The 27,993-nt window shown below is 40.5% G+C and overlaps 2 protein-coding genes across 4 annotated transcripts in view; one reads left to right on the top strand and one right to left on the bottom strand.

Moving 5' to 3' along the window:
* On the bottom strand, positions 1-3,611 carry RB195_009695 (uncharacterized protein; the record flags this gene model as incomplete). Its single annotated transcript, XM_013450624.2, has 3 exons — positions 1-33; positions 1,809-2,006; positions 3,429-3,611. 3 exons carry the CDS (start codon positions 3,609-3,611, stop codon positions 1-3), a joined length of 414 nt encoding a protein of 137 aa, XP_013306078.1.
* A 6,772-nt stretch (positions 3,612-10,383) lies between these two features.
* Positions 10,384-27,993, top strand: part of RB195_009694 (uncharacterized protein) — a gene marked incomplete at both ends in the record, with an annotated part of 28,849 nt that continues 11,239 nt past the window's right edge. The window contains 40 exons of one of the 3 annotated variants that reach the window (XM_064190358.1): positions 10,384-10,459; positions 11,093-11,135; positions 12,856-12,902; positions 13,169-13,274; positions 15,038-15,210; positions 15,841-15,963; positions 17,291-17,355; positions 17,422-17,458; positions 17,526-17,584; positions 17,961-18,025; positions 18,078-18,170; positions 18,255-18,357; positions 18,430-18,507; positions 18,697-18,835; positions 18,907-19,062; positions 19,115-19,239; positions 19,292-19,395; positions 19,448-19,523; positions 19,591-19,742; positions 20,133-20,361; positions 20,416-20,523; positions 20,578-20,634; positions 20,695-20,783; positions 20,847-20,967; positions 21,026-21,160; positions 21,627-21,713; positions 22,275-22,387; positions 22,458-22,540; positions 22,594-22,735; positions 23,974-24,002; positions 24,094-24,101; positions 24,148-24,231; positions 24,709-24,827; positions 24,895-24,986; positions 25,051-25,159; positions 25,259-25,308; positions 25,372-25,939; positions 26,067-26,100; positions 26,155-26,234; positions 26,300-26,366. In XM_064190358.1, the coding sequence (XP_064047939.1) occupies positions 10,384-10,459; positions 11,093-11,135; positions 12,856-12,902; positions 13,169-13,274; positions 15,038-15,210; positions 15,841-15,963; positions 17,291-17,355; positions 17,422-17,458; positions 17,526-17,584; positions 17,961-18,025; positions 18,078-18,170; positions 18,255-18,357; positions 18,430-18,507; positions 18,697-18,835; positions 18,907-19,062; positions 19,115-19,239; positions 19,292-19,395; positions 19,448-19,523; positions 19,591-19,742; positions 20,133-20,361; positions 20,416-20,523; positions 20,578-20,634; positions 20,695-20,783; positions 20,847-20,967; positions 21,026-21,160; positions 21,627-21,713; positions 22,275-22,387; positions 22,458-22,540; positions 22,594-22,735; positions 23,974-24,002; positions 24,094-24,101; positions 24,148-24,231; positions 24,709-24,827; positions 24,895-24,986; positions 25,051-25,159; positions 25,259-25,308; positions 25,372-25,939; positions 26,067-26,100; positions 26,155-26,234; positions 26,300-26,366 (4,224 nt within the window). Of the gene's footprint in view, positions 10,460-11,092; positions 11,136-12,838; positions 12,903-13,168; positions 13,275-15,037; positions 15,211-15,840; positions 15,964-17,290; positions 17,356-17,421; positions 17,459-17,525; positions 17,585-17,960; positions 18,026-18,077; positions 18,171-18,254; positions 18,358-18,429; positions 18,508-18,696; positions 18,836-18,906; positions 19,063-19,114; positions 19,240-19,291; positions 19,396-19,447; positions 19,524-19,590; positions 19,743-20,132; positions 20,362-20,415; positions 20,524-20,577; positions 20,635-20,694; positions 20,784-20,846; positions 20,968-21,025; positions 21,161-21,626; positions 21,714-22,274; positions 22,388-22,457; positions 22,541-22,593; positions 22,740-23,973; positions 24,003-24,093; positions 24,232-24,708; positions 24,828-24,894; positions 24,987-25,050; positions 25,160-25,258; positions 25,309-25,371; positions 25,940-26,066; positions 26,101-26,154; positions 26,235-26,299; positions 26,367-27,993 lie in introns of those variants that run through there. The other 2 variants (XM_064190357.1, XM_064190356.1) reach the window with 2 other exon arrangements.

Raw genomic sequence — 27,993 nt, 5'->3', positions numbered from 1 at the left:
TTACATAACTCCAGGCGGAGGAGGTTGATTGTCCTGAAATATAGAATATTTGCTAAGCACTCATAACGCTCAGTAATCATCAAATAAACAATTGATAAATAGTTTATAAGTAACTAATCAAAGAGAAAAAATATTGCAGGAAAATCGAGACCCAGCGGAATGAAAGATATAAAACACAGCAGCAAGCATTCCCATGTTCAGTTTTTTTTTTCAGGTCCAGAACAAAACAAAAAGTTTTGCATCAATAAATTCACAACTTTAACTAGTATCAAGAAGATTTATCACAAACAAATAATACCTATTATTTTCGCTTAGGTTATACAGTCGAGGGACAAATTTTGGTACTTACCGAAGTCATTGGTTGAATAGAACCGTGTTCACAGTTTTTTCCACTATGTACTGTGGGTGAGGAAATGGAGACCTCAAATTCTCTCCCTTATCTCCACTTTTTGACATTATTCGGTAAATAACTAGAAGGGTACATGCGAAAACCAACAACACCGTCCATGAATTCTACTCTGATTTCAGATTGTATCTGCCTTTTTTCCAGTTCCTTACTCACAAATCTATTTTTGAACTTCCAAACATAGTTGTCGGTATTCAAGCTTAAGTGAACGAGCCCGTGTACAACATCTCATGTATTTTCTCTGTATTTCTTGACAAACATATCCACTCCCTGTTCTTCCTGTCCTCCGCTTTCCCCTATCGAAAACTAAATGCAGTCATTCTGCAAATATACGTACCTGCGGATGTGAATATTAAGTCTTTCTACATTCCTGCCCGCAGATATAATAATGCGATCTGTGCTGTGATTCATGAACTCGTAGCCGGTCATAAACAGGTTAGCAGTCCTATTTTGGCATCATTGTTATCTGTATAGTGAGTAGTCTCTTTCAACAACAACGGTTTGAACCTTGATCTACTGTTTCTCAACGGCCCTAGTTACTCTAGTAGATTACAATAGTAGGGTGAAGAGACTGAAGCTTTGTCAGCATGGAATGTGAGTACGGATAATCAATGATGAGCAGTATGATAATCGATATTTAAGTTATTTGTAGAAGTTTCAAGCAACTGTATATGCTTCATATAACTGTGGTCTGCAGAAATCTTCCCTAACGTAACGTTGGACAAGCTGTGCAGAAAACTATTCCTTCATATTTGCATGCGAATGAGACACTTTGACCCACTCAACTGATCAAAAACTGCTTAAAGGAAGGATAACACGAATTCAACGCGGTAAGGGAATAGGAAATGCTATAGATGGGGTTGTAGATTGCAGGATCAGGGTGTTCCGCTCACCTCTTCCTAATCGTCTTAAAAAACCGCGCGGGGACCACTTTATTTTCTACGAGAAACGTTAGAACGTTCCTCTATGTATAAGTTCTGGCCCCCTCAGCAACCTATTCATTGGTTTCACCTGAATAGGCAGTCGAGAAGAACTCATCGGTTTTCGATCGCTGCGCAATTGGATGTACAAGGGTGACGCGTTGCAACCGAAAACGTCTTGAAACAAGGAGTCTTTCAGGCCGTTTTTTTACGTTTAGGGAGAAATGAGCGGAAGGACCCCTGATCCCACAATCTACAGCCCCATCTCTTCCTTTTCCGATGGTTTTCCTAACCACGTCAGATTCGTGGTATGGTGCCTAGGAGCGCCGTATTCCTTGCCGCAATTTTGTGCAGTCTAATTCTCCCTCCGTGCTATGTTCTATACATCAAGAAATAGATCAACAAATCTACACACCAACAATAGGGCAACCATCGATTTAGCTCATTCAGCAACGAAAGAAACGAAAAAGTACTACACTTACACGACGATCGTTACTAGGTCCAGGCTTGCCGAGTCCTTGCCCATTCGACCGCATCGAGTTCGGACGAAGAAAGAATAAAACTAAAGCCAAAAATCCCCACAACATTGTCCATAGCAAAATTGAATTTGTGGCGATTGCAGTAGGACCACCATCGGTTAAACACTCTGAATCCGTGCAATAGTCCTGAGTATCGCGAAGCTGAAGAATAGAGAGATTTGATCTCATGAGGCAAAGTTAAGTGGCAGCCAAAAGTTAAACAGTGAATGAATAAAATGAAATCTTTGGACAGCAACAAGATCATTTGACTCCTGTACGTTATTGTAAATCAAGAAGGGTTTTTTCCTGGTAACTTCCAAAATGTTTCAAGGTATCTCTTTTCTTGCTTTATATTCGCCATTTCCCTAGGGTCTTTGCTTTAAACGAGATCATTTCACTCAGGGAATTCTTCTGTGTTCAAGACAACAAAAGATGAATTGAGTCAATGCTGTTCGATAGGACGGAACCTAGCAAAAAGCAGATCCGATAGCGCAAGAGAGAAAAAAAAGTTGCACTACTGAAAGGCGAAAGCGAATCTATCAATCACTCCACACTAATCACTTAGTACAAAGTATTTAGTGGAATTATTTTAAGGGCGTGGAAGATTTTGAATGAAACAAAACAGAGCGAAGAAGAGTTGCCACGATGACTAGTTCATACATCTCCGCATTTAAACAGTAACTCGCAAAAACCTACAACGTCATTAGGTCGGTTTATCCATTCTACTTCATGTGTTAGAATAAGGACTTCATAAATGGTTTCTTTGATACTCTCACGGTTAACGTTAGACATTCCGTATTCATTCATGCATGAAGCTCTTCAGCTTAAAATAGTCGAATGAGCCACCTACATTGCGACTGAATCAGACTTAATACACATTAAACAATAACCGAAACATTTTGTACATTAGAGGCATAAACCCCCTAATGTAGTAACTACACCCACAGCATTGCGAACTACAGCGAAGAATGGTGCAGACAAGGCCTCCCCCTAGATTCTTACTGCTACTGAGCGCAGTCACTTACGCAACTGGACCGCGCTTCACGTCGTTTTGACCCTACTATAGCTTTGTTCCCCATCACAGCCTCTTGGTATCACTCTGATTGATGTTAAGAACGCTACACATTTTGCTACTTGCTCATGATAATACAAACTGAATTTTGCATACTTGATGAGTGGAGGCAAAAAATAATAATATGTGGAAAAGGAGAATGTGGCCTGAAACAATGTGGGAAAATGTAGCTGCTGTGGGATGGCACTCAGTGGTACCCTTACTTCTCGAGGCTCTAGCCTACATTTTTCTCTTAATAATTTTAGTTTTAATGTCATAGATGCTCTAAGACTAATGCTTAGACCTTAGAGCACCGATTGATTTAATCACTTATTTCGAGAAATAAAGGGGCCACTGAGCGCCCCCTCCCTCCCTCCCTCCCTAACTACATTTTACCCGAAACATTTTGTACTTTACTACGTTAAACGCCATTAGCATTGGTCGTTTTTGAGAGAAGCGAGCCGCATAGAATACAGTGTGTGAGCGTCCCGTTATCGATCGAAGATGTTAAAAATCTGAAAAGAAAAACTCACCAATGAGAGCAGTCGTCTCATGGCAGCCTCATGATTGAAAAGACATTCGCAAGGATCGTCACCCATTGTTGGAGGTGTTCTGGAAATGAGGAACACCGGTCGATGTTCAGTGGAGAGAGTGAATAATGTCAGTGTCGCACGAACGGCATCGTCCAATCGGCTACGTCCAAGTACACGTTGCATAAGGATTACGGTGGTGAGCAGGAGAGATAATCAAAACAAGCGTAATCGGATTTGAAATTTCAGTGCTAGTATAGATGTATGAGTGCATATTGCAAGGTAAGGTAATGTTAAGTGAGTACATGAAAAATAAAAGAAACCTCAGGAATAAGAAAGGTAGCACCACATGCTTCACATCCACTTAGATAAACCAAGAGTTACTAAAACCTTCCACTTCCAGAATTCCTTTGATGAGAATTACTTGTACTGAGAGCGGCACTCATATCACTGCTACTTTTACAAGGCTCAATTTATTGATCTGGGTGGAGAAAAAAGGCAGAATTACAGATTGGAGCACCTCGCTTTGATCGATCCTAGTCACACTCGGAATGTCGCAAATTTATTGTCTTTTCAAAATCACGGTTCTTTCCATCCATTTCGAAATACCACGAATAAATATAAAAATTAGTTGTACTGCGTCAATAAAAATGGAAGATACCTTTGCCTAATAAAAATGTACCGTCGAAGCAGACGCTACTAAAGGGTCGCCGTCCCATAAACGAGCGGTGCTTGTGGTAACTCAGATCACCCGTCTAACAACCGCGGCAGAGAATGGTTTGCTCGCAACTCATCTCTACTTAAAAATTAAACTATCAAAGAATTACTGCCTTGGTGTGTTAATTCAGCACACCAAGAATCTGGCGTTGTGAAGGAAACCGCAGGACAGGCTAGAGATAAGAGATAGTAGAGGTTTTATAGGTTGCAGGATCAAGGTTCCGCTCACTTCTCCCTCAAAAAACGGAGTGAAAGACTCCTTTTTTCACGACGATTTCAGTTGTAACGCGTCACCTCTGTACACGCGTCGCATCCAATCGCACCGCGGCGGTCGCAAGGCGGTGAGTTCTGGACTACCTATTCAACTGTAACCAATAAATAGGTTGCTGAGGGGACCAGAACGGATACATAGCGGAGCGTTCTAACGTCTCTCGTAGGAACCAAAACGGTTCCCATTTCCGTTTTCTAGAATAATTAGAAAGGGATGGGCGGAACCAAAGGATGCATGCAATCTGTGGGCCCATTAGAAAGATAACAATTACCTATCTGAAAGCATTAACTAGAACAAACAAAAATAACACAACGATACCGACAAGTTCCACTTGGAACACTATCAACATAGGTTAGTAACGATCGAATAGCAAATTTAAGGTGCTTAGTGTGTTTGCACAACTGGACTACGTGCGGAGTTGCGAATGTCATAATGAGTAGATAGCGACTGAATACGGCAGTAAGGCAGAGTTTACCTATTCAATTATTCTTCCACTTGACATCGCACTTTTTAACTTTACTGTAGGGTACCGCCAGACCCAAGCTTTTCTCTGTCCTGTAATGGGCAAAAGTGGACTGAAAGAGGTATAAAGTGGGTTTAAGAGTTCAGCGAATCTACGAGGAACGAAACAAAACTATGAGAAAACGAGTTCGAACGAGTGTTGATTGGACCAGCATAGTAGAGGTTTTCTGCTACAGCGCAAAGAAGTGGAGGTTAATCAATTTGCAGCAAAACGAGTTCGAGATTGTTTGAGTGGCACAGCGCTGTGACGAAAGGTTAAGCAAAGCGGGAACGAGGTTATTTAAGGTTCTGGATAATTTCAGATGCAGAGAGACGATACTCTACTCTACTCTTTCTGATTTTGGTATAGTTTGAGACGCATGTATGTTCAATGTTCAATGTTTTGAATAAGCTGATCGTTTCCAGCCCATCGCTACTATTCTAAACTGTGTATTAGTCTTATCACTGGATTAACTCACAAATGATTGATCATCTAACCTTCGTATTCAGACACCTCAACTTCTGAACTAACGGAAAGGGAAGAGCCTGGAGAGAAAATGGGTGCCGGAACGTCTCATTTCAAACTCTCCCAAAACTTCTCATCTTTCCAATCACTAGGACATCAACGGTTAAACAGACATATGGATCCTACGGGATAGTGACTGTCTCAGGGAAAGGACTTGAAAGTTCCGACTTGATTGCAAGGAAAAGAGTATCTAAGGGGTCTGATTGCCTTCAAGACACAGCGAAGGCGCAAAACGGCACTCGTACAATTGAAAATAAGCAAAACTGAGCAAGGACTAACCTAATGTAATTAATCCTCACATATTACTAGCTAACAACTATTAGCTAATCCTCACATCAAGTCAATTCTATCATCTACTTGTTTTCTGAAAATAACATAAGAAAACCTGTCATTACTTCGTCAGTTCTCCTCCAAAGATTCGATTGCCTCAGGTATCCCTGCACACGTCATTTGATCCATCTGCTACATCGAAGGAAGGTCGTTCTATTTGTACCTTTTTGTTCTGTAGTATTCCATTACGGTATCCACGGATAGCTACACTCATCCTTCTGCATATGTTGTTAGTAACTTTGGAGCGCATATCCATCAACTAGATATACACGTATGCACGTTTTGCCGCCTCTGCTGAACTCTGAGCGAAAGCTTCTTTTACGCACTGATACTGTCTCCAGACCGTTGAGATAATTGTTACATCGTACTTTGATATAGCTTCTACAACGGGCATTTGACACAACAGCTCATCCTTGCGCGTATGAGCTGGAATCACCAACACATGTTGCACAAAGGTATAAGTTGTCTGCAAATGTCCACGGCTGAAGTAGTGGATTCCAAATGTTGCAGTAAAACATCTTCTTCGGACCAAGTGCTAATTCTCAGCTGTCGGTGACAATCCACTATTTCTATTTTCCACTGTCATCAATCAATCAGATTTGCATCAATAACGCTCAGTGCTGCAAACACTACATTGCACGTATCTCAATGAGTTATCTTCACAGTTCTTATAATTGTCTTCTCTGCACAAAAAGACAGATAATTGTCCCTGAGAGGTCACAAGGGAGCGTTAAAACGTTAATGGTTCAGACGGGAATACGATCTGCTGATTTCTCTTTCTTTGTTTGCGACGGACGAACAACCTTGTTCTTGTCTAGTAATGCATTCGAAGAGTGTTTTGTGATGAATAGCCACTTCTGGTGTCATAATCGTTTTCAATTTCTCCACTTTCTTTGGTTACATTTGAAATTATGTGCATTTAGTTGTTCTATCCCAAGACTCTATTGGACACAATTTAACAGTAGCCTGGGTAAGGTCCTCACGAAAACCACTGTTTCACGTTTACGTTCCTCACAAAATTGTATGAGTTCCAAAGCAAAGTCTTATTTGGTTCGTTACAAGTGGTTTAGCTTCAAGGAATGATTGTAAATCTGATGACTAAGAATTCATTATTGAATGTATTTTATTGCGACTTATGGATATAAGAGGAACCCTTGATTACAACACTCACAGAATACAGAATCGTTCAAGGTTTATGAACGCATGTGAAGCCTACAATGATTGGCGGGGACCAGTCGATGTCTCATGTCATTGTTTTTATCCTCCAAGACAAGTCAGGTACCAGATTAAAGGCATCACTCCACGAATCTGTGGTGGTACGGATTTCAGGTGGAGTATTTGTATACGGGATAGTAGATTATGGAGAGGGGCGTGAATCCGTCCATTTCTTCCTAATTGTCGTAAAAAACGGCCCGGAAGATGCGGCGCGTGCACAAGGCTGTCGCTCCAATTGAACTTCTTGTAGAAAATAGTAAATAATAATTAGAACGCCCGAAGCCGTATCTTCCGGCCCTTTTTTTACGGCATTTAGGGAGAAATGGACGGAATCACCCCCCTCTCCATAATCTACAATCCCGTATACGAATACTCCACCAGAAATCCGTACCACCTCAAATTTGTGGGGTGATGTCTTTAACGATCCAAGGGATGAGAAGCTCGGTTGTCTCTGGGCAATTTCGCACCTCGATCGTGCAGTCACAGCGGAGCTAACCCTCTGTGGTCGACAAATTGGCACCAAATTTGTCGACCACAGAGTCTGAATTGAAGTGAACGTGGGGGCGCATCCCAAGCGGATTGATTAACGCCAGAAACTTTAACTTTAACTAACTTTAATATCCTTTAATCATTGTTTTGCATTGTTTTTTTTTTCGTTACATATGTAAGCGCAAACATGATGGGAACTTTGGGTAACGTAGATGTATCACTACTATTGAGAACCACAAACTTTGAATTCTACGGGAATATTTTTGAAAATCTCTAACTTTTCACTTCGCTTTAGTCTCCTCCTGCACTCAATGATCATCAATGAAAACATCAACCGATTAATATTATGACCACATGCATTATCTACCACTTCCTGGAAGAAGTGTCAGTGTTCCTTATGGTGTATTCTGCACATAAGAACGGAATAACAACATGTTGATAGTCGAATTTAAGCAACAGCCAAGATTGTTAACAAAATTTATTACGGCTAACGTTTCGGCGTTGTCGCCTTCGTCAGAGCTTGGAAAGTAAGAACATTTGCAATATATCCTCTCAAATGCCTCATCCAGAACAAGTCATCATCCCCTAGGATATTACATCCGGAAACAAAAACCAAAAAAGCCCAAATCGTTTTCGAACAGAATGTACGACCGCTTCTGTCTCACTCCAGACTGTGTAATATGCCCATTCGTGAAGGAAGGGGACTGCATGGTCTCTGGTGTAGTCTATCTAATTTCGTGCAAAACATGTGGGGACCAATACATTGGCGAAACAGGGCGCCCCCTTTGTATTCGCATTAAAGAACATCTAAGGGGGATGAAACAATCGAATGCAGCAACTCCCCTCGGAGTTCACCGCAGACAATGTCATGAAAACGTTCCTTTCTGCGTAGCTGTCACAATTCTATCGTACGAACCCGAAATTATAGCTCGCAGAACTTTAGAAGCGTTTTGGATAAATGCAAAAGGTCCAAAAATGAATAGAAAGGAAGAGTGCTTAGCCGTGACCAACGAGCTGGCTCTGTATCAAGAAATTTGCGGGTTTGATCTACGGGGTCATATGCGGGTCGCATCCTAATTAGTATCAGCGGAGCGATAGCACCACGCGGATATCCGCTAACATCACGGCAACGCGGCTACTAAGGTAGGCACAACGATTTGGGCTTTTTTGGTTTTTGTTTCCGGGTGTAATATCCTAGGGGATGATGACTTGTTCTGGATGAGGCATTTGAGAGGATATATTGCAAATGTTCTTACTTTCCAGGCTCTGACGAAGGCGACAACGCCGAAACGTTAGCCGTAATAAATTTTGTTAACAGTCTTGGCTGTTGCTTAAATTCGACTATCAACAAGTTGCAATCTCTATGCCAAGATTCAAGGAAACTTTCGCACTTCTGGAATAACAACATGCCATTGTTGCAAACAATTCCACACATAGGATTTGCTTAGCAAAGAACATACAACAGAAAACAGTGAATCCAAATGAACGAGGAACAAACAGACAAAAATTAAAAATTATAATTCGAGAAGCTGCAGTGTGAAGTATCAAACCAATTGTTCCGTCTAGAAGAATTATTACATCGAAAGTGATAGCGTTCTCAAGTCCAAGTACGATGAATCGTAATCGCGATCGATGAAGAGACACCTATGTTTCTGAAGCTCGTCCCATGCCATTCTTTTTTGTGAGTTGGGAGAACGTCTTTATCAAACAGCCACAGATAACAGTTCTAGTGTTATCAGCACACCTTAGAGCTGATGCACTTACACACCAAATCTTTCAAAAATGAAGAAAATCGGGATCTACCTAGAGGAGTTCAGAAATGTTCACTCTCAACAACTTTTAGAAGGATAAAATGTGATGTAGAGATTTACGTCAAAAAATTTGTGGTAAACACTTTTGGTGAATATATAATGCATTGTATTTCATAACGTGTTAGAGCGTACTAGGGGTTGAGACGTGGAAACTGCTTGGGGAGAGAAAAAACAGGTTTTGAGACCGTCAAAAGAGGCATCTCACCATGGAGTGCTAAAACTGGAAGCGAAAACCTCAACAACAGCGTACGAACAGCGCTGAACGAGTCTGATGAACCTAACGGCGACCTTTGGAAAGCGATGCAAGAGTTCCTCAGGACTTAGATAGGAACACAACAGGTTTAACTATTGGAAAGAGAAATCACAATGATGACTTTTACCAAAGGACACAGTATCACTTATTAAACGTAGACAAGAAAGATGGTTGAAATTAAAACAAAGGCTAAAGTAGAAAACCAAATAATCTGCAACAGAATTCGTAGAACTGAATTCGTGCAAAACTTCCATGTACTTCGACACAAATGGCTATATACTGATGTCGAAAATCTGTCTATACGACTTCAAAGGAAACAACAGTAACAACAGCAAGAAAGCGTGAATCGTGGATAATGCGTGAATAGTCCCCAACTTATGAGAAATTACTTCTACGAACTATAAATAAGATCCATAGAGTCGAATAAAACACTACACATCGTTTACAATTGTAACAAAACTTGACTTATTTTCTCTTTTCTTTTCAGATGCTATCGCTAAGGTTGTAATAATGAGGTTTTGATAAGCACCTGGCAATTCTTTATTCCATTCGTTAAAGAACACTCCTCATCCCCAACAGATTTCAACTTCAAAGATCCTTACAAAATTCCGACTCTTGCTCATTATGTTACAAATGGCCGAGTGTGGGATTTTCAAAGAAAAGAAAACCTGTTCTTGACGCATCTGCTAAGGGGACTGTCGGTGCAACGGATAGACTTCAAACATCACGACATGGCTCACACTTCGAAGTTGAACGAAAGGACAAGCAGCGCAGCGCAACACAGACCTTCAACACACAAACGGACGAGGTGCAACATGAAAACCCGTGACTTGCAGAGGAACCAGATGAAGCTACGAGAGTGCCGCTGTGCAATGCCAACTGCGAACCGTGGATTTATGGGATGCATCGATCGGAAAAGGGGTGGGGCCGAATCGAGTACACGTCGAGCAACGACCGCTTCGCGTGCCAGACGCGAACGCCTCGACCGCGAAGCGCGATATTTTAAATCGAGCTAGGTAGCCCGTTCTTTTTTGTTCTTGGTCGGATTTCTTTGGAATTATGTTGGTTTTCATTGTCTGTTGCATAGAAGTTCAAATTTGAGAAAGGCGAAGAAACTGTATCGAAGCGGTCTCGGTTTGCGTGGGATCCCATGATCGATTACATGCGACGGAGTCCGCTTCGAAAAAGTGTTCTTGCTGTTCTTCGTGATGACATCCTTTTGACATTGAGAGGGAATTTATGATTACTGCAAATGAGTTAGGATTCGGGATGCTACAGTGCTACTAATACCTTTTGGTTTGTAGTTAAAAAAAAGGCGGTCACGTACTAAGTTGCAATGTCTCCTTTTCTTCTGTAAGCAGGCCAATTACCCGTAAATCTTAACGTATAAAACGGCTTTTATTGTTGCGTATGATTGTAGCGGACGAATAGAAGGAGTCCCGCTACAGGTCTACAAAGACACAGCAATGGAGAGTAGCACGGAGATCCAGAGAGAGCACGGATCTGTCGGATCGGTGCCGATGGAGGCAGCGGTAACTGGTGTTTGATATCCAGAAAAAAGCGGATTCGCTACGACAGAACAAATCTCCTATCAAGGGTATGGTCCACCGTTATGTCCAGTTGAAAATTATGAGTAAGCAATGACACCATCGCCAATCACCTGTCGTACTAGAGTATTGCCTTCTATTCCTCGTCATCTCGTTAGCACTAGTTTCTCGTACCGTAGGGTGAGTGCGGACAAAGATTCGAAATCAGACGTCGTTTGTTTTTGACTTCGCTCTCTACATCGCAGCCGGATGGATTCGCCCAGTGCAGCGACACGAGACAATGTCGTATCCAAAACAGTATATTTCTAATCGTCTGGGAAGAAAATGCTTAGAAAATGGGAAAAAGTACATCCAACCATGATTAAGAAAACGCTAAGAATCGAAGCACTCGGGCGTCACCTGCGAAAACAACTATAGTCGGATCAAAATGACGTGAAGCTCTGTGCAGTTGCTTAAGCGGCTGCGCTCAAAGCGGAGCGGTGGAGCTAGCGGTGCGGATCGAGGTGGGACAATCACGAACTGCTGCGATGAGTGGTGCTAGCGTTGGTCCAGCGTCGATCCTAACTACTCCGTTTTCCTAACCTTCCATTACTCCCCTTCGAGCGCATCCGCTTACACAACTGCACCGAACTTCATGTCGTTTTGGCGGGACTACATTTCCAGCCGTGAGGCAACTATTATCCTGATGTGATTGTACCCAGAGCTATAATCCGTACTACTATAATGGATAGAGTATCATAGTCACTAGTCAGTGAGGAAGACGCGATATTGTTCAATTTCGGGAAGAGAGACACTGGCAATAGATGGTAACCTGACATGTTCTTGTTCCACGGCCTATAACCAGGTTTAACCCTGAACAGGCGGTCATTTCCACGCGAGAGACATAATTCATGGAAACACGCAGGAAATAGCTCAAGAGGATAGATGTACGACCGTGCACCGGCTAGAGACCAGTTGCAATCGTGGCGATCTTCTCATGCCGATCGATGGGCCGGTGGCGCATAGGCTTCAAAGAACCTTTTGCTTATTTTTTTAATGGTTGTTTTTCATTCCTTCTTCAAACTCGCAGTCGTGACAAAACAGTTATAATTGGTTAGCATCAGCTCGTTAATCGGCTGGAGTAAGTGCCACTGCGAGCGCGCAAGTAGATGAATGAATTGATGACGAGGTCTGGTACTAGAGCTAGGTCAAATTTGGTGACAGACACACCTTCAAAGTCTAGTTGAAGCACTCCATATGACACCTAAAAGCGGGTAATATTTCGGGATGGGGCGGGTGTAGCGCAGTCGGTAAGAGGTTCCGTTATCTGCATGATCGATAGGAGATTCGAATCCGCTATAGTGCCGCAAGCGCTTCATCTTTTCGGGGTCGATAAATTGGTACCAGACTTGTCTGGGAGGATAAAAACACCGGCTTGACACATCGGCTAGCCCCGCAAGTATAGGCTAGTTACCCGTTCGTAACCTCAACGGTTCTGAATTGAAGTGAACGTGGTGACGCATCCTAAGCGGATTGATCAATACCACACACTTTATCCTTTATTTCGGGATATTGTACTTCCGAACAATGGTGACTTGACAGCCGCGAGCACTTCTGTATTCATATCAAGCGAAAGAGAGTATGAAGGTTTTAACAGTTCAAGTGCTCCAACAAATTTGGGGAAATACAGTTAGACAACTTCTTTTTTTAGTGGTTGCCGATATGTGTCTTAACAGAATTCTTTTCACTTGAACTCATTCCACTTTTAGTACCTATGGATACGTTCTTCAGAAAACGTAGTGGAAAAAGGCGAGAAAGTGCTCAAAATCTACAAAACAGTAAGTTTATATTATATTTGGTCTCCTAAGACAATCTGTTTTGAAAAAAAGTGGGAGTGAAGAGCGATATACAGAAGTGTAAACGAGGGGTGGCTAATCATTTGGTTTGGATCTATTCTTGATCAGTTTGGAACTGTCCGGGTCCGCTCTTTCGGGGATCTAGACTATTCACGACTCCATCACTCACAATGATCGTTCCAGATCCTCCAGTTTAGCCTGAAACGTTGATTCCAACGGAATAGGGAACTAGAAAAGTGTGTTTTCAGAGAGCCCGCGGCAAGAACTGAAGGTCGAGGAGTGGCAAGAAACTGGACAAGCGGATTCGAGTAAAATCGTCATAGACCCCTTGTTGAAACCGAGTAAACGGAAACGGTATGCGAATGAGATCTTGTTTTATGTTTTATGTTTCCCCGAAGACTGAAGTACTCGATTTGTTTTTTCCCCCGACTTGTCATCTATTGAGATTAGTGCTAACTAATACATGCTGCAAAATTTGTGGAAGTAAACGTTCAAGTTTTCCTTGCAATTTCGTGCAGGTTGTTCCTTCAAATGTGGGGAAGGGTTTTGAGTTAAATTTACAAAAATATACGGGTAAAATGTAGTTGAGGGAGGGCACTCTGAAGCACCCAAATTGAACTGCTCTCCTATTGTATTTCGTGCGATTATTTGAGGCGATTCGATGCGGAACTTCCACTGTGACAGCACGGTACCTGCAATTAGAGCACGAAAAAGGTCATGGAGCACAATTGAGTAGCTGAGCGAGTCGGAGCCGTAAAACCTAAGCATAAGTCTTAGAGGATCCACGACATACAGGTTGAAGCTACTAAAAAAAGGAAGATGGAGCTGGAACTACTACTGTTTTAACTTTGCTAAATCTTCCAAACAAGGGGAAAATGTAGTTGTGGTTCGTGCCGTGCTTCACGTCGTTTCGACCCTACTATAGCTTTGTTCCCCATCACAGCCCCCTGATATCACTCTGATGGATGTTAAGAACACTATGAATTCTGCTACTTGCTCATGATAATGAAAAATGACTAAATTTCGCATACTTTATGACTGGAGGCAAAAAAAATAATGTGCGAAAAAAGGGAATGCGGACTGAAGCATGGGGAAAATGTAGCTGCCGGAGGAGGGCACTCATTGGCACCCTTACTTCTGGACGATCTGTCTTACTTTTTTTCTTAGTAACTTTAGCTTACTTGTCATAGATCCTCTAAAAATGAAAACTAAATGAGTCGGGGCCCTAAGACCTAATGCTTAGGTCTTAGGGCCCCGACTCATTTAGTTATTTTCTTCCAGAAATAAGGGCGCCACTGAATGGCCATCCCAACTACGTTTTACACTCAACGAGTTTACGAGAAATAAGTAACTAAGTCATACCATGTGTTACTTCCAAAGAAAAAAAAGAACCGAAAATGATTTCCATAGCAATCCACGATCATTAAGCATGCATGCAACAACTTTATCCACACATTTCCTATTTGTATTCGCAAGTTGGTGGCCCTAAAAAGGGCCGTTAGGTTAGCCTTCATGAAGGCTGTTCACATTCGTCTGCTACGCGGCTTTAACTGGACTTCCGCAGTTGGGCAAAGTCGTTCCTTCCACAGCAATCCACGATCAGCGAGCCATTTGCCGAATTCCTCCTTCGACTTCGATGCAAGTGTAATAATCTAATATTACATTACATTACATTAATAATCTGTCTCAAGTCACCAAGAGTCAGCAAGTTAAAGGCAGCCATTAAGCAATTGTAATGATTTAACGACGAGAACGGTCAACGTCTTCTATGGACGTCTTTGCACCTGTTGTGCTCCAATATCTTTTTTTTTTGCGCTCAGAATAAGAGTGTAGATACAGCACTGGGACAGTGGGAGTTCCCGCCACGAATCGCCTCAAATAATCGTACAGTAAGGAAGCAGTCCGATTTGGGCGCGTCAGAGTGCCCCCTCCCCCCTTCCCAACTACATTTTACCCAAAAATACAGCATCGGAAGTTCGGTGAATCTGCATCTTTTGTCAATAGCGTGGAGATATTTATTCGGTTGAAAAACCCACCAAAACCTGCCTTCTGTTTTTTTTTGCTGGGTTTAGTTGCTCCTCAGTAGGCAAGCTTTACCTATGGTGATTTTCTTTCAGCGAAAAGTTGGTAATTGACAACACACAATATGAGAAAATGCCAATGTGTGGTATTGAAGTGCGACTGCCGGTCGGTTTGAAACCGTATCCTACACAGAAACTTATGATGGTACGTATAATTACGGCGCTGACGAAGAGGCTGAACTTGCTAGCTGAAAGTCCCACGGGAAGTGGTATGTTATACAAATATGTTATAGATATTCCTCGTCAAGACTAGAATAATTTTTGTAGCGCCAGTGTTTTTTGAATCACAACTTCTTCCTATTATCTGCAGTATATTATTTGTACTGTACTATAGTTGTACTTTTTTCTTCAGGATTATTTACATGTATAGTTTGAACTAGTAAGTGTACAAACCCTTACTTTTCTCTTCAGTTTGGTTGTCAATTTTTCCCTTTTAAAAATATTAGGTAAGGATGGAGAGCATTTGACTGCGGACCCTGTTCAAAAATTTGAGAGAAGAAAATTGTGGAACTGCAGAGCGCTACCTCAGCGTTTTATCCTACGTTAACCCCTTTATCACATTTTTCGCGCTCTCAATTTCATGTTTTTTTTTCTTACCCTACGCTACCTTCAAGAAAATAGCCCATTATGGGCAAATTCTGCATTTAGTTGCCAAAATTCTGCTAAGTAAAAATTAGAATGTTGTTTGGATGGTGGAAATTTTTATATCACCACTATGCTTGTTATATTGCGGATCAAGGTTAAAAATGAAATGAAAAACGAAATTCTCATTATATCTATCACAGGGCAAGAAGGTGAGAAGCTTCTTGAGAGATACAAGGCCCATAATTTGTGTTTAGGAAAGACTCTGGCGCTTCTTGGATCTAGTTGCGCTTGGATTGAAGATTATAAGAAGAAACGGCAGGAGGCAAGTACGGCTTGCCCGGTCCACAGCAACAACGTAGGATCTGGTTCTTTATCAGGTACTCCTTTCCTACAAACATGAGGGACTTCCCGCTTCCTGTAGCTGAGTATTTCACAAAATACAATTTTTGCACTCACTGTCTATTACGCTTCGCATCGTATGGTTATCTTTTTTCGTGGGTGCAACAGCAGTTTAATAGAGTTTCATATGAATACAGACTCTAGTTTTATCTCAGTTGCTGATGCTGTTATCAAGTTTGCCAAGACGATAATCCTGACACATATCTGGCACCCAAGTTTTCTGAAATCGATATTGTGCTCGAGTGCAGTTGAAATTGCTTTTTACTGCGCACAATTGTCATGGTTTTTGAATTTTCTTTTAAAATAAAGAAAGGTAAAGTAAAAAGCCAGTTAAATCTACTATATTCCTATTGTCTGTTAAGTGACGTCAGTTGAAGACATACAAATCCTTTTATTATTGTGGCTATAAGCCAATACAGCCATTCTCGGGGTCATTCAGCATTCGTGCGTCTGCTGCACCAGAAGGTGTCCTAACCGTATGAAAGAGAATTCAGCGTCAGCATTTTCCCCGAGATTTTGCCTGAAGTGAGATCTCTGCTGGGCACAAAGCAGTATCTCCTGCATGGAGAAGGTCCGAGTCGAAAGTGCTGTGTCTAAAAAGTTAACACTTTTAGTCCCATCAGCGAAAAATATAACAGCTGGTTTTCAAAGATGGCAATGCTGTGTTCCGTTGCGGAAGTCTGTACGGGCAGAACCACAGAAGTTGTAGAGATTAAAACTGTATTAATCCGTAATTATAAAGACGAAAATGAGTCCAAGTTCTGTTTAAGGTTTTTTCCTACTCGGTTTTCCTACTTTCCTACCAGCGGTTCATTGCTGAAAACCACTATACGATTCAGTGAGATCCAGTAGATTACTGCACATGTTTAATTTTAGTTTTCTTCTTCCATTTTTCGGGTTTGGGAGCGTTTTCATTTTTGTTGCCGAAGAGGCGGAGCAACAAACAAGTCGTGACAATTAAGAGTGTTATTCTTCGATGTTGCTATTTAATCTTTACTTTCATTTCTGCAAGACACGGCAAAATGTGGTCGAAAATAATCCTTCTGGGCTTTATTTCTGTTTAATGAACTCTTCGAGGTTGGGTTACAACAGAGGCATATTCTTGTGTTTAGCGATAATATACAAAGTGCGAAAAGTTATTGTCTCTGATCCTAGTAGAATGCTTTCGTTTTCCTTGTGCATTAAACTGAGAGGTGGCTGTGAACGTTGAAGCTTCTCAATACTTTGTCATGCCCTTTAAATGATACAGTACATCTTTTTCATTGTTAAAGTTCCAGTCTCATGCGCAAACAATGAAATTTCCAGCGACACGAGGTTCTAAGGGTCCAGAAGTAGGTATCGAAAACATCAAGCAGGAAATAATGGATGAGGTATGGCTTCTTCTGCGGTATAACATTACAATATTTGCTTGTGAAATTTCTTCGACAGTTTTCTAGCCTTTGCCAGATACACCATACAAGTCTTCGCTACTGTGTGAGTCTTTTTCGTTGAGAAACGTTCTGAATACGACCAACGAAGCTTTCATCTAATAGCTTTTCAGATGACAACGAATTCTTTAACGATTTTTCTAGCAGTCCATCTGTGCAACCGAACATTGCAGTATGTTTTCATATTATCAGTTCATGTTCCTTAAAATGGGAAGTGAGAGAAGGGGAAGAACATAAGAAAAGTGGAAACTTACTAATTGGTCAATAGTTTCCTTTTTTCGGTTTCGTCTCCGGATAGATGGAAGATGGAAGGTAGCTATGAAGAATATAATGCATAATGTTAGAAATACTTTTAAAAAATATTTGTCAAAATTGGGAAAGAAGTAAAACGGGAACTGGATGGCAATTGATATGTTGACCGTACTGTGTGAGAAGAATTGTGATGGCAGACTTCAGATCGGGTAACCCAAGGGTATTGTTGACTTCTCGTTTTATTGTGCTTAACTATAATTGTTGAGCTTTTCACATAGGTTACTCTATACCTTTAGATACGTGATTCACCCAATTCCTCACCTTCTGAGAAAAATGGGCAGAAGGAGTGCTCATGCTTACCGTGAGTGCTACCGATCAGTTGGCTGTATTTGTATCTTTTCCAATTAATTCAGGAAAGTCCGAATATATTACGGGACCCGCACCCATAAGCAGATTGCACAAGTAGTTAAAGAATTCGCACGATTGCCTTATGGAGGCATAGTCACGTTTGGTTTTATTATCACCACTGTATATTTGTATCAGTGTTATCCTCTTGTTTTTTGGTCGTTTCTTCCAGTATTTAATTTCAGCCACACTATCTTGGCTAGTCGTGAGCAGTCGTGTATTAATGTAGCTGCCAGGGAATCAAGAGATGTTTCTGCTTACTGTAAGGAGCTTTTGTCGTCTGGAGGAGTAAGTGTTGGATAAGTCTACGGTGGGGTAGTTGATGTACTCTTCCGAGCGTGCACAAATGAATTGTTCTAGATGGGATGCCGTTTCAAAGATGCTATGAAGGGGCGGTACGAAAAACCTCAGTATCTAAGATTTGTTCTTCAACAAATGGTATGTTTGCATATTTTACCTCCATTAGCACTATTTCACTGTTTATTGTTCACTATTCACAGCAGTAAAATATCATTCCATCTTCGATTATTATCGTTTTTAGCTGAAAATACACATACAGTAGTTTTTAGTCTGGTTTTTGTTAGTTTTCTTATTTTCTATCCCTATTGAGTTTGGCTTTCGCTATAGGATTCCGTTGTTTTTGATATCGAAGAGCTTGTCGACTCTTTGTCATCGATGGGTTCTCCGATTTGCCCATACTTCTCCTCAACTCGATTACTTACTCAGGATGCCGATATTGTTTTCTGTCCTTTCAATTATTTAGTGGGCAAGTGCTAGAGTGTTTCCTTAGTATTTGATTTTCTTTCGACTTTCACAACGATTTTCTTCCCGATTTAGACCCAATTATCCGGAACTCCTCTGACGTACACCTAAAGAATAGTATAGTTATATTGGACGAAGCACACAACATCGAAGACAACTGTCGTGATGCTGCCAGTTTTACTTTCTATGAAAAGGAAATATCGGATGCTCTAGCAAATGTAAGAGAAAAAGGTAAATTTGTTGTGGTATTTTCTTACCACTTATATTAGTGATGTTTTTCCAGAGAACCTAGTGTTGCAGTTGATAGAGAAGTACTCTAGCGCAGCTGAGTTAATGGACGGCTTAGAGAAGGAAGCGACAAACATGTCTGTGGAAAGGTGCACTCGGGATTTGAAACGAATTACAGCGGTATTGATGATTTTTGACCATAAAGAGTGTAATTCCAAGCTGTTGAATTTAGCTGGCCCTTCTTGTAGACGACATGTTCAGATGGTTTCGAGATTCTGCACCTAAACTTCTAGAAAATGCTAAAAGTGACGGCTCTGGAAAACTTTCAAATACAGTGTAAGATGCATTTTTGCCCGTTGCGTCTGAAAGTAGCATAATACGTCTCCAGAAACCACGGCTATCTAGAGGTGGATTTGAGGCGATTCCATTTACACCCTGACGACTCACGCTATAAAGTTGTTGAGGCTAGTAATGATCGTCCACTTTCCCTCTTAAGATCTGTACTGTTCTTATTTTAGAGGATTTATTTAGGTTTCTTACAAAGATTTACTTGCAAGCTATCAAGAAGAGCAGGATAATCGACTTTTAGAGAACAAAATCAGCTCCACTGCTATAGTATGTATCGAGAAATGGCTTTATTTCATCGAGTTTTTCAGAGATGAGAACAAGAGAAGCATGTACAAGTGAGCTCTTTATCCTTTTCGAATATATTTGTGAGTAGCATTGATTAGCTGTACTGGCTGTCTTTTAACCACGGGGTGGACGACATGCGCACACACATATCAGACCCTTTGAGAAAGGATTGGTGCATAAAGTTGCTGGGTTTTGATTGTTTTGAACAGTTCAACTGCTAAGAAAAAGCAAAAAACAACATGCACTTCTAGTGACCAGATTTAAGTATAATTGAATCCATTAATAAAATAATCACATAGCAGTCTTTGGTGGTGTAATTAGTAACTGGGTAATTTTTTTTCTTGGTGACAATACTGGAATGTTCGAATCCTTACGAATACTGCATTATATTCTCAGAAATATATTGTTGTGTTTTATTCAGAAGAAGAACTCTTTTTCAGGCTAAATGTTAGCAGTGAAAAAGTGTATCAGTATAACGATCGTGGATCTTACATCCGAGGAGGCCCGCCTCGGGGAGCCCAGGCTGGCCCCAAAAACGTCAACTATAGTCAGGTAACTGGCGAGGATTCCGATGTCTGGCTATCATCAACCCTAGGACCACCTGCTCACGATCCCATCCGGTCCGGCTATCGTACTTCGTTTAGCTTGTGGTGCATGTCGCCCGAGCTTGTGAGTTTTTAAAGTCGTCACACCAAATTTTTTAAAATGAATTTTTCGATTTAGTCGTTTACGAATGCTTTCTCTGAATGTCGTTCCGTTATTCTTGCTTCTGGAACACTATGTCCTGTGGAGACGCTGAAGACGGAACTAGGCTTGAGATTCCACTCACAAGTTTGTCAAAGAGTATTTTGAATGAATTGACGTTCTTATAGGTTTCTTATTTAGATGGAGGGTGAGCAAGTCATTCCTTCTGAGCAGATTTTTGCGTCTGTGTTGCCAGTGGTTTGTTGACAGTTATTTAAAAACTAAGGAACCAGTTTTCCAAGTAAAAACCAAATTTAGGGTCCATCTGGCCATAGGCTTTGTGCAACGTATCGAAATGTTAGCGATGACAACAACCCATTCATATGTGAACTCGCATTAACTATACGGTTGGTTTTTCGTGCAACTTGCATTAATTCTTTACTGATTCATCTGGGCGACAACGGTTTCAGCACTGTCTGCCTGACCGTCCCAAAGGGAATTCTATGTTTCTTCCCTAGCTACCGTATGATGACGTTAGTCTATGAATACATGGAAGGCACTTCGATGTTGCGGCAAATTCAATATCGAAAAGTACTGAGGGTTTTTTTTTAAAGTAAAATTGATATGTCTATGACGACACATAGTTTAGGTCGTTGTGAAAGAACCTAGACGATCTTCAGAGTTGCCTATCGTCATGGAAGCATATGAGGATGCTATAAGGAACTCCACTCGCCATGGTCGTCACGTAGATGGTGCCTTGATGCTAGCAGTTTTCCGTGGAAAGGTTACGATATATGGCACTTATATATTCATGTTTAACTGGAGATGATTATCTTTTTTCACATGTTTTCTAATGGAAAGTTTATGATATGCTGTTGGACCTAATAAGGTAATGATGTAGAGGGTGATTTGCCCTGCTAGTATTGTAAGAAGTGTGTTCTTTAAGGCTCTGTAATATTTTGATATCCAGCAGCTACCGAAATTAAGTTCGAAATTTGAACCTGAACTACAAAAAAAAAGTATTTTGGCTTAGCTGTTTTAAGAGAAATGCAAACTGCTTCAAGTCAGGCTCCAATGCCTAAGAGTTGGAGATTTATTTAGCAGAAATCTACAAGAAATGGAATTTTTTGAAGTCAGTGCTTGCAGGCATATGAAATTACGGAACGTGCTATGGAAACGTTTTTTTTTTCGTTTCAAATGTATTCAAGAACGAATCATTTGACTTGAATTTGCTCTATATTTTTTTTTAGGTTTCTGAAGGAATCGATTTTGCCGATGATCTTGCAAGACTAGTGATCTCCGTGGGCATTCCGTTTCCTAATGCAATGGATGATTTAGTATGTCTTTTTGAAATTTTATTCATTATGCCATGTTGAAGTATTCCCTTAGTGAAGTTGTTGAGAAATCCAAGAAAAAGAAAATTCAGTAGAATGTTGTCTAGTCCAATTGGTGCTCCTTTCATACTTTCATAAGGCCGTGACTAGTTCAGTGAAAGCATTTAGAGCAGATGTGATTTTGTGTTTCAAATCGAAAAGGCTCTATTGATGCTCTCACACCAAATGGTTTATTTCGGTCTTCGTTTATTTATGGATCGAGAGTATCAAAATAGGTAAGAGGTTCGGTTTTGCCTTCACGATCGATGATCTGAAATCGTTCTAGTGATAAACAAGTCTTTCATCACTCTAGAGTCGATAAATTGATACCAGACTTGTGTAGGAGGGTAAAAGCACATCAGGTCTCCCACTTCCCCCCCCCCATACCCCCCAGTCATTGTAATTGACGTGTATTTCCATAGTGATTGATCAACGTCGTGCACTTTATCATTTTTATCCTTTATTTATTCAAATTTCGCACCACTATCGTCGACTACAATATTCACTATAGTATTCAATTTCTAGGTAAAAGAAAAGAGGATGTATAATGACGAGTTCTGTAAAACTAAGGCACTGCTGACGGGACATGAGTGGTATGTATCGCAAGCCTATCGTGCTCTTAATCAAGCGCTCGGCAGGTGATTGCGTTGTATCTCTACTTTGAGTATCTGATTGTTTTGGGATGATAGTATATTTCATTATATCTAGATGTTTACGGCATCGAAATGACTGGGGAGCGCTCATTTTGGTTGACGAGCGATTGGTTGAACAAGCGACGAAGCCAGGAGCGAGTAAGTCTTCCAATATCTTTGACCTGTCTCAGTAATGCAAGAAAATCGTTAAGAAATAGCGTCTTCTGCTCGTGTCTCGACGTGGATTCGGAAACAGCTGGTTGTTTATGACCAGTTCAAGAATTTCGAGACATCTTTATCGGACTTCGTCCGACGTATGCAGTTAAAAGACGAAGAAAAGAATTTTGATACTCTGTAAATCACAAGATTCTCTGTAGCCTTGTGTTACTTCCCATTAGTAGGAAATCGATGCTGAACTTTCGTTGTCTTGCCACCGTTTCTTGACTGCCTTTGTTTATTTTGTGTTTTATGTTCTCAATATCACATCAGTGTTTATTCGGGTGACAAGGATGGCTTGTCGATGTATGATTTCGTTTCTGATAGGTCTCGAGTTGTATGTGTTGCAATAACAAATAATTGTCAGTATGGAGTAATTAATAGTACTGCTGTTCTTGTGCTCAGGTTTGTCCGAAGAGATAGATAATCGAATCGAGAAAATGTGAGAAAATGGGCGGTATCCAGTAACGCATTTAAAATTCGCTCTGAGTGAAATGAAGGAGAATTCGTGCAATATGCTACCGTTAGATCATGGCGGCAAAATATCAGGAAGCTAAGGTATTACCGCTTCTTTCATTTGTCGACCCATAACTTTCTTATCACATTAATTATGAGTATTGTGACAAATTTCTCTCGTGCTTCATCAATTTAGCACTTTGCTGAAAGTGTGTATCTTCACCCTTGAGGCGGTCGAACGATGTTCTTTTTGCAGGCACTACATAGTAAAACTAATAGAGATAAGAAGTACATTTTCTTGTTGCATGCATGTTGCCATGTTAGGACGGCTTACTTCGCATGGCAAATTTATAAAAAAATAAAGTCATCAATACCATACGTACTTATAAAGTACTCTTTATCTTTATTCCGTTTCTGCGTTTCTGCCATTCGCGCAAGTGATACAGATGTTGCTGCACCCTGCATGCACGAGGCAAGAACAAATACGTTACGCTCCTGTCGACGAAACAGTAAGGTCACGTATCTAATGCGGGTGTGTACGTACGATATGTGGCCAGTTTAACTCAAATCATCGAGTTCTATCTATCCTTCCAGATAACCATAGTAATAATCTTTCGGAGCAGAAGATCCTGAAGCTCATCCTCACCTCTTCCTTTTCACTGCGTAGCTAATTATGGAAGTGTGAGTACTGAGTATGGGCTTATGTGCATCGTTTAGAGTACAGTAATATGACTGTCAAATAAAAATCCAACAGTTCTCCTGAGAAATCTCGTGGATTGCTTGATTGATTCCTTCCTTACGTTTATTTCTGAACACTGTACCCGAGAGATGTCTGCAATCCGACCGAAGCAATTTAAACTTCTGCATATTTTGACGAACACTTTTGGTTGCAAGAATATTTGATTTTCATTTGCATGTAGTCTGCTACTTGATGTCGATGGTTCTGTAGGTATGTTCTTATCGTAGGGTTTAGAAGAAGTAGGAATTATATTTGTCTCTTCTTTTTTACCCTCAGCTCAAGGTGGAAACAGCAAATTTAGATGGACTTGTATGTGAGGTGCACATTGGAGTATTTGGACATATCCTCTTCGAAGAATTTTTCCGGGAAACTTTTCGTTGATCCTGGAGAACGCTCATTCACAGTTGTTGAGTTCAAACAAGACGGGAGAAAAGAAGAGGTATTGGCTATGTCCTTGCTTGGTTGAATTAGGCTAGAAGTGAGCACTGGTAGGGCTATCGTTTTGCGACCATCACGTAGTTTGGTTTCAGTTTGGTCCTGAGCAGGATTATTGTTTTTAATTGAGGTGTGAAGTTTTTCAAATGTCGTGCTCACTTGTTTTCGATATGGTAGTAGGCCTTCGCTTCGTTTTTTTTTTTTGTTTTGTTTTATTTCTCATTAAAAGAAGGAATGTGGGACTGCGTTTTTTATTTAACATAGAGGTATTTGTGATCTATGTAAGTTTAATATCGGATGTGTTCTTTTTATGCTCCTTACACACACTGTGAGCATCGCTGTTCCGCTAAAACCTATAACAAGAAGTATTTAAGAAAGTCGCTTTCGCATGGGTGTCCGATGCGAGCGGATCATGATTTGGAAGAGCGTCATTTGCTTTGTTCTGTCATAAGTATTGTTTCTGAATTTCTGTTCTCTTCAGCACAAATTTTTCGCTGACGAGTTCGTATCGTTCGCCTGCCCTCCCAGCAAGTCTACAGCTCAGCAGTTTGCACTAACTTTTTCCTTACCTAAACAACCATCTGGAAGATTCCAGAAGCGGTACTTCTTCGTTCTGTCACACGATTTATTATTGCTTGTTGACGTGAGATCTGATAATTTTTTTTAGAAAACGCACACTTATTGTTAAAACTCCTGACTACTCTCAGAAGATCAAGGATATTTACGAAGAGTTGAAAAAGGCCTTCCGTAACATGTCTGGTTAGTTTTTCAGATTTTTTTTCCACTTTCTCTTATCTTCATGCGTATATGTCTTATCTTCTAGAGAATCCTTCTCGTTTTGTCAACAGTTCAAGTACGTCACCAGTAGGAATGCTGCGAAGTCGTCCTGATCCTGTAAAAACTGTGAAGAGCTCTCGCTTGGAACATAAACAGTGAGTTTTATAGCAGAAAGTGAAGTTTTTAAATTTTCCACAACTATTTAACAAGAACTCGCATTCTTATTGAGTCCTTGCATAATTCTAATGCTTTAGTCGGATTCCGAAATTCATTTTCGACGACACACCTCCAATTAGATGTTCAGGTGAGGGTAATGACGTTTAGATTTTGAACTCCATGCAAAAGTTTGAGGAAGAGATTATTTCAGAGCCTTTTTCGTCAAATGTTTGCAAGAAATCGCCTAGTGTCACAAGCACCAAGTCCCCACTTTCAAGTGGATGCAAGGACTACATTGGCCCAACAACCGCGGCGTCTGATATTCCTGTTGATTTCTCATCTTCCAGAGATCAAGTATCAGTAAGCAAGACCCAGGAAAATGAACGAGAGGGTCCTTCAAACGACATAATTATAATAAACGACAGTGAAGCTCATCTCTCGAACAAATGCAGTAATGAATCTGTTCGGTCAACTACGTCGAAATATCCTAAGCCGGCTTCTGTTGTGCAATCAGAAAATAATTCTACTGATGCTTCGTTAAATCCGGAGTGGTCGGAAAATCCTGCAAGGAAACTGAATTTTTCAAAAGAGCCGCAATGTCGAAAGATCAAGAAATCTAACGGTCCGGATAGGTCTTCGCAAGGAAGCATAATATCAGTAGTTGAGAAGGAAGCACTCGAATCTTCTACTATTCGTGTCACAGCACCATTCAAAGCACGTCCGCATACGGTTACCTTCAAGCAAAAAAGGGAAGACTATACGCATTCTAAACCATCACTGTAAGTCTATGACGGATTCAAGCTTGGTGTGCTTATTTTCTCATTCATGATTGTTTAAATGTTGAATTTTACTAGCATTTGTTTCAAATGAATTTTTGAAATTTATTTTGTACTCTTCTTGTTTTAGGGCGAAGAGACTTGCGTCAGACTTCAGGAAAGAGGTGAGATAATCTTTCAAATCTTCGCATTTCATTTAAATCTGTGATTGTCTTAAGCCAATACCGAATGATACTGCAATTGATTTGAGCGGTCTTAATTCTCCTTCGCTTTATGGATCATCAACGCCTAACTCATCGTGAGATTTATCTTTGTCTTCACATTTTTAAAAATCTTATTCAACTTACAAAGTCGTATTTGTAGCAGCAAGCAGCAACAGAAACGTCCTGGCGAGATAATCAGCCCTCGTCCACAACTACTGGCTGACTCGGTATGATGGAAATTTAGACCCTTCTCAACCTGTTTAAGTTGTTAGACTGACCTAGTTCAAACTTATACGATGATGTTCCTTAACATCGCGGAAAACTCCGTCCGTTTTGTGAGGAAGATGAGGAGGAACGGCGGTTGAATTTTTGATTGTTCTACTGAAGTGATACGTATGTGAGGTTAAGTGGACAATATGGAGCATTTTTGACACCACCTGTTTTTGCCCTCAAATCCGGGTAAAACCGCTGAAGCCGAGGTGATGCTGTGCATAGAGAATGAGGAGTGCTCGGAAATAGTTCTCCCCTTTTGTTTTGGTAGTTCAAAGTTTGGCAATTTCGACCTCCAAAACTAATCACACCTCTGTCGACCAATTGTCCCAGAGTTGAGGGAAAATTTATCCTTTTACACTTTTTTCTCGAAAGCAAAAAAAAAAACTATAAATCAATCAACAGCATCCGTTGTTTCTATTCCCATCGTTTCTTCAACGTCCTCCCATCGTCCAATGGTTTCTCAGTGTCTCCCATCTGTGTTTTTTTTCCATTTTTTAATCCGTGTTTTCCCAAGCTTGCCTTTTCTAAATTTCTCATGCCTCATTCGATGCTTTTCATGCTCAGCACAAATCTCATAGGCAGATTCAGTGCTCTTATCACCTAGAGCAGTTGTAAAAAAAACTGAGAATGTCAGAAAATTTCCGTTTTGTCAACCTGATCCTTCATTTTATTGGTCAAAGAAATGAGAGTCAAGTAATTAAAACCTTCTACTAGACTGGGAAATTCTCTATCGAATTATGTGTAACGTTTTAGAAATAGTTTTTATTTCTATGCAAATTTCCGATTAAAAACTCTCATGATTTACTCCTCAACCCAATGGTTGAAGAGGTCGATTATGACTTTGTTTGAAGTTTATTCGCTAACGTGTTTTTTTCAAATTGGTCAGAAAATTGGAGAAAGTTGTAAAGTAATGTTAACCAAAGAAAAAATATGTTATGGATGTGATGTAATAGCAGAAAAAGCAATGAGAGCAATGCAAAAGCTTTGACAGAAGAAGGCGGAAATATTTCCGAATATGGATAAATATGCGATGTCTATTTCGTTATCATGTCTGTTCACTGTACGCACATTTTTGGATTTTCTGATTTTTCCTAGATCCTTTGTATGCTCTTCTTTTCATTTGTTCTAATTTTTATATGAAATCCCAGTGAAGATCTAGAAATGTTTATTTGAAAAGCCCAGAGCAATCCTAGCAGTTGAAAATCGAAAAATTGAAAATCATGGTAGGTTAATTCTTGCAGGTTTTTTTTTGTTTCAAGTGAGGCTTTTCATTGTTTGCTGGGATCATTCCGCATACATTTCTTTTTTAGTTACTTTTCTGCAAATATTGTTCTTTTCAAAAAGTTTGGTTATATATAATGAGAAGTATCCTTCTCTGTTTCTGTCTTCCTCGGGATTTTTGAGCGATTAATCTTATGTGGGTAGATAAGATCAGCTCCGAGCGTTAATTCTCGAGTTATTGCAGAATTCCAGAGCTTTTAAGTTTGTCTTTTCTTGTTCCATTTGGATTTTCTTTTAATTCTCACCTTCTTCGGTCAGAATGTAGCTGTCTGCGTGGGTAAAACTAGCGAGATAGCGAAA

The sequence above is a fragment of the Necator americanus genome, chromosome III, assembly GCF_031761385.1.
Source record: "Necator americanus strain Aroian chromosome III, whole genome shotgun sequence".
NCBI classification, from domain to species: Eukaryota; Metazoa; Nematoda; class Chromadorea; order Rhabditida; family Ancylostomatidae; genus Necator; species Necator americanus.
The sequence above is the reverse complement of the archived record's forward strand: the minus strand, read 5'-3'. Positions and strand labels throughout refer to the sequence as shown.